The sequence below is a fragment of the Physcomitrium patens genome, chromosome 5 (assembly GCF_059467195.1).
Source record: "Physcomitrium patens ecotype Gransden chromosome 5, ASM5946719v1, whole genome shotgun sequence".
In the NCBI taxonomy this organism is placed as follows: domain Eukaryota; kingdom Viridiplantae; phylum Streptophyta; class Bryopsida; order Funariales; family Funariaceae; genus Physcomitrium; species Physcomitrium patens.
In genome coordinates, this window is record NC_143414.1 from 17,512,308 (window position 1) to 17,529,289 (window position 16,982).

The 16,982-nt window shown below is 34.8% G+C and overlaps 3 protein-coding genes across 4 annotated transcripts; all 3 read left to right on the forward strand.

Annotated features, from left to right (window-relative positions):
• Positions 1-533: 533 nt before the first annotated feature.
• Positions 534-3,069, forward strand: LOC112282675 (uncharacterized). 2 transcript variants are annotated; one of them, XM_073534222.2, is made up of 6 exons: positions 534-683; positions 934-999; positions 1,236-1,357; positions 1,525-1,777; positions 1,888-2,088; positions 2,201-3,069. In XM_073534222.2, the coding sequence occupies exons 3-6, from the start codon at positions 1,248-1,250 to the stop codon at positions 2,798-2,800; spliced, it is 1,164 nt and encodes a 387-aa protein (XP_073390323.1). In that variant the 5' UTR covers positions 534-683; positions 934-999; positions 1,236-1,247; the 3' UTR covers positions 2,801-3,069. The 2 variants fall into 2 exon arrangements, with proteins under 2 accessions (XP_073390323.1, XP_073390324.1); XM_073534223.2 differs by lacking the exons at positions 534-683; positions 934-999 and having other exon boundaries at positions 1,010-1,357; positions 1,481-1,777.
• A 245-nt stretch (positions 3,070-3,314) lies between these two features.
• On the forward strand, positions 3,315-5,009 carry LOC112282677 (uncharacterized). Its single transcript, XM_024520630.3, has 3 exons — positions 3,315-3,596; positions 3,809-3,954; positions 4,315-5,009. Exons 1-3 carry the CDS (start codon positions 3,443-3,445, stop codon positions 4,474-4,476), a joined length of 462 nt encoding a protein of 153 aa, XP_024376398.1. The 5' UTR covers positions 3,315-3,442; the 3' UTR covers positions 4,477-5,009.
• A 6,811-nt stretch (positions 5,010-11,820) lies between these two features.
• On the forward strand, positions 11,821-15,349 carry LOC112282116 (uncharacterized). The gene is made up of 2 exons (XM_090250735.1): positions 11,821-14,687; positions 15,081-15,349. Exon 1 carries the CDS (start codon positions 13,302-13,304, stop codon positions 13,767-13,769), a length of 468 nt encoding a protein of 155 aa, XP_090106861.1. The 5' UTR covers positions 11,821-13,301; the 3' UTR covers positions 13,770-14,687; positions 15,081-15,349.
• The last annotated feature ends 1,633 nt before the right edge of the window (positions 15,350-16,982 follow it).

The following is a 16,982-nucleotide window of genomic DNA, read 5'->3' on the forward strand; positions in this document are numbered from 1 at the left end:
ATTTAGATAAATGCATAGATGGTTGAAAGACAATGATCCAAATTGTTATTGATTTAAGTAAATGAATAAATACATAGATGATTGAATAGATGCATAAACAGATATATGGCTTTTTGGATGTGTAAAGACAAGTATCATTATCTTTAATATTTATATATATATATATATATATATAGATATAGATAGGATACATATTTACTTTCTAAAATTATATTGGTTTATTTATATTTTATTTAAAAGCCATTTTAAAATTTTAAAATTTGTTCTTTAAACTCAACAAAAATAAACAAATAAATAAATAAATCACATAAGATGAATACATCTATCAAGAAAATTTTAAAGATGGCATAAAACAGGATTAAAATAATATTATCTTATACAAATATTTATTACACAAAAAAATTATAGCTAATCTTATTTAAACTAATAAAATAATTATTAGTAGACTTATAACATTATTAAGAATCATAAAATAAAAAGTACAACAACTTATGATGGATGAATATATATATATATATATATATATACGATTTTACTGTATTTTAAATGCCAGAAATTTTTATTGTATAATGTTATATTCAAATTTATATATTCGGCAATATCTGCATAGTTTCTATTTATTTGTCAACTGATTTGTTTGCCTGAATAAATTTAACAAAGGCTCGTTGCAATAAAGAATACAAGTACTTCTTTCATGATTTTACCTTCTATTTATGTCATTCATACTAGTATATTATAAAATAGTATCTACCATTGAGACAACCTTGCGTTTAGACCATGATTCTTAAGAATTGTCTCCACATCTTCATGAATGCTCAAAAGAATTGAAACCCTAGCCCTAATTGAAGCTTCCTCAACTGTAGCGATGGCCATGACTTCGCCTATTACAGTTACGATTTGAGATTGGTGATGCTGTGGATCGGTTGGCTGCAGATTTTAATTTGCCGTTGAAGCTTTTGAGGATTGAGATTCATCGAACAGTGCTTGTTTGTGCACACGGTGACTACTGTTTGTTTACATTTATATTTGTCAAAAAAACATGTATCTGTAGCTCTAATGAAGGAATAGAATGTAGCCTGCATTTTTCTTGTGTCCATGGAGTGTGCAAGTCGATTGAAAATGTTGCACGATCTACGAGAGAGTTTAGGAGTCTGACTTGATTTTGAACTACGTTTGGATTTTGTCTCGTGAGTGTCTTCTGAGGTGTGCTCTTGTGCTCTTGTTTGTGGCTTCAGGGAGACGTGGCCATGGCGAAGTCGACGATGAAGAAAGGCTCAAAGGTGGTCGTGGCTCCGCCTGTTGATACTGATTCACCTCCACCGAAAGGCGTAGAAGGCGAGGCTCTGCCAGAGCAGATGTAAGCGTGGGTTTCTGCCGACGTAGATCTCATTTGAACTCCATTGTTATCTTTTTGCGCATCAAGTTTTAATTCACCAGATTGCAATGGTTGTGCTTTTGCCTTCAATTATGTTCACGGCAGACGCGTTTCTGACAAAACAATAATCTCTATCTTGCGATCAAGAGCCGGCCGGAGCCTGAGCCAGAACGAGATCCTGATCCCGATCCCGATCCCAATCCGCTTGTGTATTTTGATGTCCAAATGGAGCACGAACTAATTGGTCGCATATGGTTTGAGCTTTTCAAGCGCGTTGTGCCGAAGACAGTTGAAAATTTTCGAGGACTGTGCACGGGAGAGTATGGAGTTGGCACCTCCGGAGCTTGCAGGTGGTACAGAAACAGCCAATTGTTTCGAACCATTCCTGGTTTTTGTCTTCAGGTCAGACAACATCCGCCACATGCACTTTGTTCCCAAATAAAAACAATCGAAATATTGATGCTTCGTCGCCCATAGTAGTGGACGATATTTCACTATTCTTTTTGGAGTAGGGAGGGGACTTCATGAACAATAACGGTACCGGAGGTGAATCGATTTATGGAGAGCTTTTCGACGACGAGAATTTCGAGCTGAAGCATGAAGCGCTGGTGCTGTCCATGGCAAACTCAGGGCCAAATTCAAACGGTTCTCAGTATTTCATCACGCTCAAAGAGTGCCCGTGGCTTGATGGCAGGCATGTTGTATTCGGCAAGGTGAACAATTAATCGTCATATCAATTCTTGAATTGAAGTGTTTGAATACAGCGGTTTAGTCGAGATCCATCCGACTAATCGATCGATATAGTATACCATTGCCGTGACGTAGGTCATCAAGGGCGAAGATGTGGTTCGAAAGATCGAAGCCAACGGCACCCGACGAGGCACTCAAAAAAGGTATCCTGTAAAGATTAAGGACTGCGGACAAATGCCGCTCAACACTGAGAACAATCCGACGCGGCCGAATTGGCTAACGGGCCGCATCCTACCAGAAGGCCCTCAGTTTGCGAGGCTGCTGAACCTTCCGCGGCCAGACCGCTACTTACCTTCCATCTGGCGAAGGAAGAACAACTCCGTCACCCCTGACATGCGTCGCCGAATGAAAGACATGCAAGTTTGCCTCGACAAGCAACAGGACTTGCGCCTCCAGTTGTTCCCTCACAAGCGCATCATGCACATCGACGGGAAGCGGCGTCCGCTGAACGCGATCGGAACCAAGAGACACTGCATCATCAATCCATTTTCCATGGAGCGGAACTTGTCTTTCCGGTGGAAAATCTCGCCGTTCGCACAAAACGACCGCGACAAGCCCCTCCGACCTTCCCTTGGACTGACCGAGGTTCCGGACGAGCTCACCATGCGACGATTGTCGCAGCTCATGCTCGGGCAAGGTGCGAAGCCCGGCGATGTCGTCGTTCCCGCCGCTTAACAACAACTTAGCGCAACACGTTGTCGGTCGACTCCACCATAGCTCGCCGATGCGACGAAGCCTGCGAAGCAAATCAATTCGGTAGAGACTGAAGCTCGAACCGATTCGTCACCGAAAGTCTCCACTTCTTCAAGTAAAAAAACTCGGAATATCATGCTTCGAAGAAAATAAGTTCAATCGCACTCTTTCTGAATGGTCCTTTTTATTACAAAAAACGATGTTATATTATAAAAAAACAATAAAATAAAACTTTAGAATTACTTAACAAATGCACTTCGACAAAAGCACATGTCATAAATAATAATAAAAAAAAAACAATTGAGCAAACAAATGTACACCATTTCAAAAAAAATCCGAATTATATATATATATATGGTAAAAAGGTAAAAAAAATAAAGAATAAAGGAGGGGAAAAGGTTGAGGGTGGAAAAGTACCGCAAAAAGTAAAAAGGCGAAGGCTAAGCCACCGGAGTGAAGCTCACTCACTGGCCTCATCTTCTCATACCACTCTCGACGCTCGTCCTCGTCGAGCAATTCATCAGCTGGCCGAGCTCAATCGCGGCCGAATCCGAGCTTATCGTGGTCGAATTCTCTGCCTTCTCTTCCGTTTGTGAGTCGTCGACTCGAGCGAATTGGAGCCTCATGGCCGTGTCATTTGCAGCTCTGCAGGTAATGAGCCAGCTATGGAGCTCACCTGCGGCGTCTGTAGCAAGCTCAGTGCATCACGGCAGCTTCAATGGCATGACGGCTCCGGCTCTTTGCTCACGAATCTCATTACCTCGCTCAAGCTCCTCAGGTTTTTTTGGAATTGCATACTCTTCTACGTTGGTTGGAAATTTTGATGGGTTTACTGGGTTGGTGTGAATTTAGTTCAAGTCATAGCCAAAAGTTGTTACGAGGTTAGTGGAGCTCTGTGGACGAGAGGCAGGGAGCTTTGTTCATTTGTTTTTTACGATTGGTTGCGTAAGGCAATGGTATGTTGACAGAGGGGTTAATAATTATCTGCAGCCGATAATGGGAGGGGGAGAATGTCGGTACGTGTGGGAGTTCAAGGTGGAGGCGGTGGACCTGGATCGTTCCTCACCATGGAAGAAGCTGGGCTCGTCGAAATGGCAAACATCGACATGCACGAGAAATTCTTGTGTCGTCTCACAGTTAATATTCACTCTCCGCGTCCAATCTTGTCACAGCACATTTATTCAGTAACCAGCATGTAGGCTTTAGTGGCGGTTGGCGTTGTTCAGTTAGAACTTGTACAAATTTCAGCAAACCACAGCTTATTAATTAGGGTAGGTTTGATTTAATTTAATTTAATTTAATTTTAAAAAGAGAAAAAAAAGAAAGAGAGTCGGTATCGGTCTGCACTGATTTCAACACTTGCGACTAGGACCACAATTGTTATATGACTAAGGTGAAGGGATAATCTGTTGTCATAGTTGTGGCTGAATCCCTTTGCCTAGAATTAATAGGGTTTCGGAAGCTAATTCCGCTTGTGTCGTTTCACCCCGTTGCAGATATCATCTTTGAATTTGCTCAGGGTTATAGCGGAGCAAGAAGGTGTGACCATTGAAGAGCTGAACGCTGGCTCGATATGCGATTGGTTCCAGAAAGACAAAATCAAGCGAGAAACGGACATCAACTCCGCTGTCTTAAAATGGGAGAGCAACGACTGGTGAAAAATGGCAACAAATCCCTAAACAAAGCTCATCCTCCTTGTGATTGTTGCGCTCCGGATCCCACAACATGTACGTGATTTCCATGCCATTCAGTGCTTCTCACCAAACCCTTTCCCAGCTCTTCCATGTAGGACATAGTCTGGTGAGCGTTGCTTTGGCAAATATCAATTTTTCACTGAATTGTGTTGGATTTGTGGATGCTGTGAGAGAGCAAGAGTTTTCACTACTGCTCACTAATTTAGCTTCAAAATCCATTTTTTTCATATCCTTGTGAAGCCGATAATTTGCAGCGAAACCTCTTTGGCCTTTGCATTCTACCCCACAAAAAAATTAGAACAACAAAACTTGTGGCTCGAAGTCACCTGAGTCGTATGCTTATACACTAATCCTGCTTTTTTGCACTCTTTACAATTGGCATTAATGTAGAAAAATGTATTGAGAAATGGTAGAGTAAAGGGGTTTAGGCTCTCTTTCTTAGGCTAATTGTCTTTCATTGCCACATGTATTGCAATACATTCCCTTGCCTGCCTTGATTTCGTGTGTTTGTTTTTTTCTGGTATGAAAAACTTTGTTGAGCTATGGAATAGATGACTCTAAGATCTCCTTTGACCCCTTTGGATATGCTCCTTGAGAACTTCAATTAGGTTTGGTCCTTTGTTATGTGCCCCAAAAGTTGCTTTGATGTTGATTACAAGTGTAAAGTTGCCTTTATTTATTGATTTATATATTAACACATACCTACATTTTTGGAACATAAAGAGATGTACACTTTTTGTATTAAATTTTATAAACAAATGATTTGTTTTATAGAGGGTTTTTGATATGTTTGAAGGATGGAGAAATATGGACCTTAAAAAAAGATAATAGTTATATTTCATAAGTCTTTTAATTCAAAATTTTTAATTTTAATCTTAAAAGGACCACATGACTAATATATATTAAGAAACTATGTATGTTAATCTAGAATAGGTTATGATATCCTAAAGTGTAGCTAGTAGAGAAAAATCAAGGGTTCAAAATTGTTTTAGAATACATTGCATTGCACTAGAAGCCTTGGGAAAGCTCAAACCTTTTATGAATTCAATATTTACTAGTGAGAAAGGTTTTGAAAGTGTAGATTCTTTGTTCGAATGTTTTATATATTCAAAGTCATGTCTAATGAATTCAAATTCCTCATTTTTAGTATTTTAGAAATCTTTTAAAATTTGATATTTAAATATTACTTTTTCTTATATCCATGTTGTTTTATAATTTAAAATTTTACTAAATAATTTCAAACTCTCTTTTATAAATTTACTTCTTAAAATTTCTTAAGTTAATTTTTAAAACTTATTGATTAGAACCAACACATTAAATTATCTTGTCTAATGAATTTTTTTAATATATATATTTTTAAATATTAATAATTTTATTTTTTTGAAGAAAAATGATAAGAATGGCTTTTACTCCTTAAATTAGATATTATCATTAAATACTTTAAAAGCCAATACATCAATTTTAAAGCAATTAATACTTATTAATGTTGCATTGTTTTATTTAAGACATGATTTGCATAGTACATTTATAAGTTATATAAATATACAAAGAATCATATTTTGATAGTTTCTTTACTTGCTAATGAATTTTTCACCAGTACTTCAATTAATATTTTTATTTAAGATATACTTTTTATTATATCTATATCAATTTTTGTCTACATTTTTACAAATTCGTTTTAAAAAAAAAATTATATTATGACCTTCTTTCTAATTTTAATCTTAATATAAATATTTTTTATTTAGTTTTTTATGTTTATTTGATAAATAATATTATCTTATTTAATTAAATATTTATACTTAAAATATTTTATGATAATTTAAATTGATAATAAAAAATCAAAATCAAATATAATATATAATCATATTTTAACTTTTTTGACATTATTTTTCAAACGTTCTTGATAAAAGAAAACTATAATTTATAAATAAAATAGTTTTTATTTTAAAATGTAATATATTAGTTAATTACAATTAAAACATCAATTTTATTTTTATTAAAATTTTAGCCTATTGCAAGGTCTTAATAATTGTAATTTTGACACAATTTTGTCTTTTTCTATTTTCACAAAATTGTATCAGTAATGTGATCAGTTTATAAATAATATTATTTTAAATTTATTATTGTTATAAATAAAAAATTATGATAATATAATTTTAATTTATATGTATTAATCACACAAATTTTGTGTTAATTTATATATATATATATATATATATATATATATATACACACACACATACACTTTTTGTTTTTTTATTATCATAAAGTGGTTACTTGTCAAGGATCCAAATAGACAACAAATAGTATTTGACTAGTATGTGAAAGAAGATGAACGGAATTTTAAGAGTTGAAATAGAAGAAAGTTTCTTTGGTGAGTTATGAGAGGTCAGTTGTAAATTTCATTGAAGCTTTTTCAAAAAGAAAAATGAAAAATGAAACTAGTGATTGTTTTAGGAGTAAATTGAGTGTATAGTTAGCAATATTTTGAAGGAATTTCTTTGTTTAATTGAGTGATTTTTTAAAGTAAAATTCTGAAGTAAATCATCAAAAATAATTTACTTCTATTATACAAAGTAGTTAAACAAATGTTAAGTGTAAGAAGAGTCATGAGGCTTTAAAGTAAAATAAAATTTATCATGAAAATTCAATCTTTAGATGAAATATCTTTGAAAAATAAAGATTAAGATTGTCTAATTTTGTGGATATATTATACAAGTATTTATTTTCTTAAAACAAATTTTGTGGATATATTATACAAGTATTTATTTTCTTAAATTTTTTTTTTTGGATGTATTATACAAGTATTTATTTTCTTAAAACAAATTTTTGAAATTAATGTTATTTTAAAGTTGTGAGCTATTTGTCATAGACATACACATGTAAACCAATAATTATTTTTATGATTTAGATAATATTAGGTAAAAGTAGGTCAATTCCATAATATCTTCTATAGAAGTTTCATAGATGTTGCCTTGACTATATAAGTGTCTTTAATTGACTTTTTAGATTAGAAACGTGGTCAACAAGTTGGCCATGTGCCACACATGTTGATAGCTTGACAAACAAGTAAACTATGTGGCCTACACATAGAAAACTTGCCTTGTAAGTTAAAGCATGTGTTTTGCAAAATCAACACATATTAAAAGTCCTATAGAACATTGCCACGTAGCTCTTACTTAGATAATATATAGAGATAAGAGTGAAGCCCTCTTCATTCTTGTCAATTCTTTTCTTGCTTTTAGTTTAGATTTAAGAGTCTCTAGTTTCATTGTCATTTGGCAATAACTATTCTAGTTTCCTTTTAATATAGATACTACTTTATTTCTATTTTACCACTTTTCTTTTCACATAGATTTTTCAAGTTTATACATCTTCTTTTAGTTCATGTTCTTGATACTATATGTATGTATATGTGTATAAGAACCAATTTTCTTTAAGTGGTATAAAATTCTAATGAATATAAAATTTGAACTAAAACTTATGAAGGAGGATTTTTTTAGTTTTTTTAGTTTTTTTTTTTTTCTTAATTTTTAATTTTTTTTTAAGTTTCTAAATTATCTAGTTTGTGATATATAATTCTTTGAAGTATGATAGGCTAGAAAAGTAGTAGATTTGGAAAATTAAAAATTAAAAGGCTATATTTTATTGAACAATAAAATTTAGGATTTAGAGTAATTTTTAAAGTTTTGTAAACTTATCACAATAAAAAAAAAGTTTTGCATTCTTTTTAATTCTTTTTAATGCCAATTCTAAGTCTAATGACAATATTTTCTTCTTCTTTGTGCTTCTTCAAATTTCCTATTCTAATATAATAATTTTTTTATTTGATTTTAAATGAATTTGCTATAGTCTTTTCTATCTTATTATATAATGTTAATAACAATTGTAATAGTTATTAATAATTCAATAGATATAAGTGATAAAAAAAAATCTATTATTATGTTTATTATCATTATGGTTAGTAGTTTATATATTTATAAGACAATAAAGACAAATACATTCAAAATGAAGTTTTAAAAATCATTTTCATAGTATAATTTGATACACAAATCTCAATCTTTTCACCTTTTTCTTTTGCAAGTACCACAATACAAACTATAAATAAATATAAATTAAAGTGATCTTTGTTGCATCAATGGTAAACAAATTTTTTTTTGCATGTAAATTAGAAATCCATTACATGCTCACCAAACAAGCTATAATACCATGCAAACACAAATATCATCTCTATATGAAAATTATGAGTGGAGGATCAAAAAGCACCCACAACAATAGAATCCTTCATTGTTTCTAAACTTTGTCTTAACTTTTTAAAACTTTATTTTGTTTAAGAAGGGAAGCTGACGTGGATGGAGATATGACACGTAGCAAAGGGCAGTGGATTAAAGTGCTGACCCACTCATATCGCGGCACGTGGCCGTGAAAGCCGTACCTGAAAAGGACACCGGGAATGGGACGGGCAAGGACGACAGTTCTGACGGGTTGGCACGGCTATGGGTCTCCACCCCCTCTCCATGCCCATGCCTCTGCCGACTTGGCTGCGTACCCTCCACCGGGTACGGTCGTACCCAACTCGGGTACGCGATCCCCTGATTTGTGACCCACACTGACTTGAGTTTGCTTCAGCTGGAAGTATCGAACATCGGATGGATGGATGGATGGATGGATGGATGTGTTTTTTTGGATGAATGAAAGAACGTTCCTTCTAAACTCGTGTCAAATTATTCTACGTAGCAATAGATCAAGTGTAGAGATACGAAATAAATAGCTTTTCGAGACATTTCATTGGGAAAAACTTCAAATGTTTGTATTTTGAAACTAAGGAACTAGGTCTAAATCTACATTATCCTTTTTACTATTTTCAATATATTATATAATTTTAAAATCCCATAATTACTAAGTAAAAAAGGAATCCTTTGGTATATTTTTTTATAAATGGAGACATCAAATTAATTTGAAATATCCATATTTACTACCTTAGAACTGATGTTTAAAAAAAGATACAAAAAAATGAAATAATTCCTGTATGTAAATATTCCAGGAATAGTGGTACCAATGTCACAAGAGCATGAAAAATGAGACTTTCATAATTTTACAATTGGTTGAAAGAAAGTTACTTTACAGCTAAGAGAATAATGTCCATTGAAAGGATGATGTTAAGGAAGAAATATAATTCAAGAAGAAAATCACATAGTGAGTAATTAAACCAAATAATTTACATCTTACAAAGTCATTTAAGAAAGACTTCACTTTATTGTGGAATTTGTGTAGTTTCAGAAATATATATATATATATATATATATATATATATATATATCCACAAAACACTTAGTAACTAAAATTGAAATATTCATTAGAACACATCCCTTTGTCTTTGGTACCACCAAACATTTGGAACTATTTAAAATTAGGACTTCTGAGACAGAATACACCACATATCGAGTCAAAAACATATTCTAACGCAATTGTGTATCTTTGCAAATTTAGATTTAAATGCATATATATCAGTCTATTAAAATCCCTAAATGTCACTTTTATTTAAACATCAACTTTCACAAGATTGGTAATAGTCAGAAAAGTAGAATCAATATATGATGACCTCTACTGTTCATGTATATATATATATATATATATATTTATAAACATATATCAACCAACCAACCAAAGAGTGGAGCCTTCCATACGCTTCAACAAGTATTTTCTAATTTCATGCATTCTAAACATAAATACCAACCAAAATAACAATGATCGTCGTTTATTTATCCATTCAAATTTTTATAGAAGCCAAATAAAAAACTGGGCTACTGGAAAGAGTGTATAAAACTGGTCTTGTGGTTTATATATACATGCATATATAGTGTGACCAGGTAGGGTCAGGTATCCAGTTGAGCTGAGGTAGGTTGCAATCAAATCAGGGGTTCCTTTGCAAATAGATTGAAGTTTTCTACTATTTTTGCTAGCATAGCGAGGAAATTGTTTTTTTTTAACATGTTTAATTCTCCTAATCAACAATCTATGAATGAAAATCTGATAATTTACTAACCAATTGAGTTTCACTGCATCAAATGGCAAATTCAACAAACGGTTCTATGTAAAGTATAAATATTTTAGATCTTTACATGAAGAAATATTTCATGTATTGTTCACATGACTTGTCACAATTAGCTATGACAACCACATGACATGTCTTTGAGTTGTGTCTACATTGAAAAGATATGAAAAGTTAAAAAGATGAGAGAAAATATCATGTATATCCCTCAAATATGCTAAAATATCAAGAATACCCTTGTATTCTTGATAATAGCAAATATATCCTTCAAATTTGTGATAATAGCAAATGCACTCTTATTGGTGATAAGGTATCACTAACACTCCTTGTTTAGTTGTCATTTGAGGCCTAGACTGCACGTCGTGCAAATTTTGCCACACTCCCTTTTGGCTTTTTGAGAATTGGAAGAATGTTGCCTCTTTTACTTCTATCAATTTGCAAATCATGCCTCACATTGTAGATTCTCAATGGCACTTGGTTGCAACGACACTTTTTTGCCATAGTGAAAACCTAATTTGGGCAATTCATCATCTTTGTGTAAAGTCACACTCTTGGTTTTTTATTGCCTCACAAGCCATATTTATACCCTAAAGTGCAAAGGCTTGCATATAAGTAAATGTTAGATGAGGCATGTAATTCAAAGGATGTGAGCACAACAATAGGAAAAGTGTTGCTGCAACTAAGCACTGTCAAGAATCTGCTATGTGAGGCATGGTTTGCAAATTGATAAAAGAAAAAGAGGCCAGATTTTTCCAATTCTTGAAAAGCCAAAAAGTGGCAAGGGCAAAATCTGTGCAACCTACTATGTGGGTTCCATATGACGATTGAACAAGGAATATTGGTGATATCTTATCACCAACAAGGGATACATTTGCTATTATCACAAATTTGAAGGATATATTTGCTATTATCACAAATTTGAAGGATATATTTGCTATTATCAAGAATTTATAGATATTAATTTTTTTCTATCTTTATGTCATTTTTCACACTGCTAACTTTTTCAAAAACCCTAACTTTATGCCATTGTAAAGTAGTAATAGCCAACTTCGTAGGGCCATTCTATTTATGTGCATAAGAACACGACTACTCAACAACAACAGTCAAAAGGAAAATAAATAAATAATACGACACAGATCTAACGAGGCCAGGAATCTTCAGATTTCACTAAAAATTGTGGAATCTACCAGACGGGAGAATGCGAGTGAAACGGGCTGTATTTATTTATCCCCGCCCGCCTTCATCTCCGACCAGAATGCGGTCCCGAGCTTGATCGAATTTCCTCGAGAGCTATTTTTTGTTGTTGTTGTGGTTTTAAATCCTCGATTATTGTTTTGTCTTGCAGTGAGTGGTGTGCTCTCATGCAGAATCTCCCTTTCCATGGTGTTGGATTCCTTGGCCAGATACGAACGAGAATCGCGACGGTAGACTTTGGATGAACACAGACGACGCACGCATACTTACTTCCGTGGTGCTCGGTGTTGTCGCCATTGTTGCCAGCGCCGTGCTCCTGCATTCGCGGCCGACAGACTGCACAATAGTGCTTCTAAAATCGGTCAACTATCGCGCTGGATTGCGTCTTCGTTAGCCCCAAGAACAGAGTGCTTTAATTTGTTTCTCCAACAGGGCCATTGGAAAAGGGATCGGTCAGATTGTCTAAGGGTTCTCGGCTGACTCGCTCTCAGTTCATGTGTTGCGTTTCCCTGCAGCATTGATTGTTGGCAGGAACTCGCCCTGACAGCGAAGGTTAAATGTGAGGAGAGGCGTGAATTTGTTATTATCTGTAGCTATTTGCAGACGCTGCAAAGAGGGAGAAAGATTTAGTGTGGAGTTAAGTTTGTAGAACCCCTTACGCCCCTTACCGTAGTACGCGCTCCTTGCTTCCAGGAGTCGTGTGCTGGTAGGGTGGATAGCTGGAAAATCTTCAGGTTGAAGAGTCGCCTAGATTCTATAGCACAAGGGCTTGTGATTGCGCGATCACAGTATAATGGTCGTGTGACTTGTGTGAAGCTTTCGTTAATTTCTTGAACTTTCAAGTTGTGAGGAGGCGTGTAAGTTCGTGGTGGCACTTGCGGAGAGGAAGGGTTTAAGGTGCTCGAGGTTGTTTCCGTCGTGGCCCCCTCTTCCTCAGGTGGCCTGGCAAACTGTTTCTTGGGAGGATGCTTACATTACCTCGAGGCGACTTTGGCATATGCCATTAGTTCTTGCTTGCTTAGTCTTGGTCAAGCTTGATTGTAGCTTTCCAATTCCCTTACGTGTCGAGAAGTATTAGAAAGTATTTTCATTACGTTTTGCCTCTTCGTTCCCTGTGATGCCGACTTCTTGACTGCAACTCGTTGTGCATGCCTGCGAAAAGAATTGATGCATTATTGGCCGCAGCCTGTGCTTATGTGCATCCAATCGCCTACAACTGATCGGAATGATCATTTGACCTCCTTGTCTCTGTTCTCTACTAGAGCGCTATCTAGCTTTGTAAGGTTTTCCATTGGGTATTGTTGTCACCTAGTCTGAGTTGATGCCAGAGGTGCATTGCTGCGCGAGAAACTGGACAGGCTTGCCGATGTTCTCTTATAGTTCTTTATGCTGCGATGCGCCTTCACCAACAATTATGATGATCTCAAATTTTCGATTGGCGACTGCAGTGAAGAGCACATCCCAGTAACTGTTTCACAATCGACTCCGGGATACAGCACTGTGAGAAATAATTTCGTTCAGTAAGGTATCTCCTTTTTTAATCATGGCTGCATCGAAGAAGCTCATCAAGTTCTTTCACAGGGTCCTCCACATCTCGCCTCAGAGCTACAAACCGCCTCTCTCCCGACACTTAAGCGCAGCCTCAAACTCTTTCGAGTCTTCTTCACTCAATATCAACTCGGGGCGCTCATGGGGAAGCGTGTCTGATGCACACTGTTACGATAGTGACGAAGAACACTCCAGTCCTCCAGCTGATGTTCCGGTTGGTTGCCTGGCGGTCTACGTTGGGAAGGAGCGGAGGAGGTTTGTCATCCCCACTTCATGTCTCTCGAACAACGCCTTTCGGGCACTGCTAGCGAAGTCTGAAGAGGAATTTGGATTCTGTTGCGATGGAGGTTTGCGTATAGCTTGTACTCCTGATGTCTTTGAGCATTTGCTTTGGTGGTTGGAAGGTGTTACCCACGAATTTGTGGAAGAAGCCGAGATCCCGGGACAGGATCGCTCCAGATAGATGTAGTTTGATCCCAGTAGATTTGGTTCGGAAGCTTTTCACTTGCAGCATGCTACGACGCATTGCGCGCTGGTTTGCGTCTTTTGAGTAGACGAAGCATCTTTGACCCCTTTGCATGTCATGGGGTCTCAAGGATGTTTGCTCTCAGAGACTCGATCTGGTAAATGGAAGGAAGCTCTCTCATGGCGCTTGGATGAGCCGACATCAGACACAGTAGGAATTCAGGATTTGTGTCACGAAAATTGTAAAGGCTTATATCGGTTACGGGATGCGCTGATCGAGCAGCAAACGATGCTGTCGCAATGCGTTGGAAACTGCAGTTATCGACAATGCAGCGCTTGGCATCTGAAAGATATTTTAAGTGCGCTCTTTGATCGTGGCACCTGGCTGCACGTGCTTAATCATTCAGATGAGTTCATAAATTTTGTTTCTGAGCGTGTTCCACGACGAGGGGTCAGCTAACCGGCAGGTTGATTCCAGTTTCAACACAATTTTGGTTTCTGAACACGGGTTATTGACACTAATGGGCTTCTTCACTGCGCGGTTATACTGGAAGGAGTCTTCCTCTTTTTTATCTTTTTCTTCTTTTTTTACTTTCTTTATTTCTTAGAATACTTTTTTTCTGAAAAGTCGTGACCGCATAGTGGTTTAACTCCATGTAGTACTAGTTATAAGAGTGTTAAAAATGTGGTGGACATGGCGGGTTTATAATTCTGCTTCATCATATTGAGAGAAAATCGTGTAGGGATAATGACGAACATATGTATAGGTGCAATGAGGATCTAGTCCTATCTGTGCAGAGGAAAGCCTGTACATTAGTAGAAGTTACAATTTTTAGAGGTGCATGATGAATATGCTTAATGAAGCGATACGCTTTGAGCATGTGTTGACAGACTTCAGTCTGTCATGAATGAGAATGTAATTTGGAGACTGCCATGCATTTCTATTATTCACTTTGTTAATACTTAGTGTTTTCACTGTGGGATCTAACATGCTTGCGGTGGTTTCAATTTCTTGTCAGTTTGCTTGTATTCGCAACATCCATAATACCTGTGTGGCGTTTGTAGTAAACATGCGGTCACACCCAGTTATCTGTTATCTATGTGAAATGTCTAATGCAATGTTGTTTTTGGGGGAGTGAGCTTCGTTTCTGTAAACATCGTGCAGAAGTATTTTTCCTGGTTTGTAAGTTCCATGATATACGATCACTACCAATGTTGGAATTGTCATGAATATTACAGAAAGGAATCATGCTTTGTATCGTCTGTAGCCCTCTTGAAATCTTGGCATGTTAATCATCTTCATTGACAGTGGCATGTGCCAGGCACGAGGAGTCTGTCATAGCAGGGATGATTCCATTAATGGCTCTGACTCCCATGTCATGGGCTGATTCTGACCGGAGGAGTATCCAACTTTGTCTAAAGTACAACCCTGTGCTTGCTCTGCGAAAAGCTTCTCAGTAAATACCGTAGAAGATATTCTTGCTGCAAATCGAGCAGAAGATGTGAGTGACCTGACCAGATAAACTTTTTAGCTCATTATTATTACTATTATTATTACTATCACTCCTATTACCACTATTTTCTTTTCTCCACTATTTGCTATCCTCTGAAATGCTGCTACAGTCTTGAGACTGTTGTGACTAATTGAGTGTATTCAACATCTGGAAAACTTATGCTAAGTTTTTTTAATTGAGTGTATTCAACATCTAAAAACATTTATTGCATCAGCAACGTGATAAACATGATAGGAAATTCAGCTTACAAGTTGGATTTTATTTAATTACAATATATATATATATATATATATATATATATGAACGAATGAATGAATGAGGTCTACTGCTTGTAGATTAATAAAATGGAACATGGGTTGCCACTGGCTTTTAACACCCTACTATTTTTCTAGATATTTGAGCTATTTAGTTGAAAGTTGGGGGATCATGTATTATCCCCTAACAGCAAAGTTCGTATGTTTGTATCCTAGAAATTTGTAAGATGTGCAAGTTTTTCCAATCAGTATTCTATTTTTGACCAATTAGATTTTATACGGCTAGAAGTAAAGGTGATTAATATGTGTGTACAAAGACATGGGTGTACAGCTTCATGAACTTGTCATGAGCTATTTGGTGTCTTAGGTCTACTAAACATGAAATTAAGAAATATAAATTTGGAAGCTTCAAGATTTGCTAGAAGTGTAATAGATGTAGTAGTGAAATTGCAACTGGTGTGGTAAGTGATGTAAGTTGTAGTGGATATGTCAAGAATATAGAAGTATTTATAATTTGTACATAAGATAATTTTATATTGCTTGATGGTTCTATTATTTTGATAGTCATTAAATATTTTATGTATCAAAAGCTCTTATTTAAATCTTAGTTTAAGCATCCTTAGCTTGCTCTTTTTTTTAAAAAAACGAATAGATTAGTTATTGTTAATAGAAATATTTTCTTTAACTCTTCTACAAATTATTTTGTTGTAAAGATAAAATTAGAATAGAAGTATAACTTTTTATATTATAAAAAATAAAAGACTGATAAGACTTTATTGTATGTTTTTATGATGAATTTTAATTGAAATAGGGATTTCTTTGAATGTTTTTTAGTAAATTTTTTCCTCAAAGGCCAATATGTAATCCATAGTAAATTTTAAAATTTTAAAATTTATTGATTTAAATAATTGTTTTCTATAAGATCCAATTAAAGACATAATTATAGAATTTTATCATACATTTTATTAAAAAAATTAGTACAACAATAGGCCTCAAAATTTTCCATGTAAAGTTTTTATTTTTATTTTTTTCATACAATAAAATAATGTTACTATAATTGATATGTTACAAAAAAAATTATATTCAATATCATGTTTAATTATAATAAATTGGTCTTTTCTAAGAATATTCTTTAGCTTTGATATTATTTCTTGGATTATTTTTGAAAGAATATCTTCTAATTAAAAAAGAAAAACCAATGGAGTAATTAGAAACCTATTTATTCCTTATTTGATTGTTTCAATAAATATAATTTAGAATAGAATATTTTTTATATTATTTTTATATGGTATACTTTTATAAAATTTGAAATAAAAATCAAAACAGACATGTTTAATGTTTTAATGCTTGTAGTATACTTATCCTTAATTGTTTTCAATTTGATTATTTTTGTTTGGATTGTTATTTTTTTTTTAATGCATTAAACAAATTTTTATGTATTTT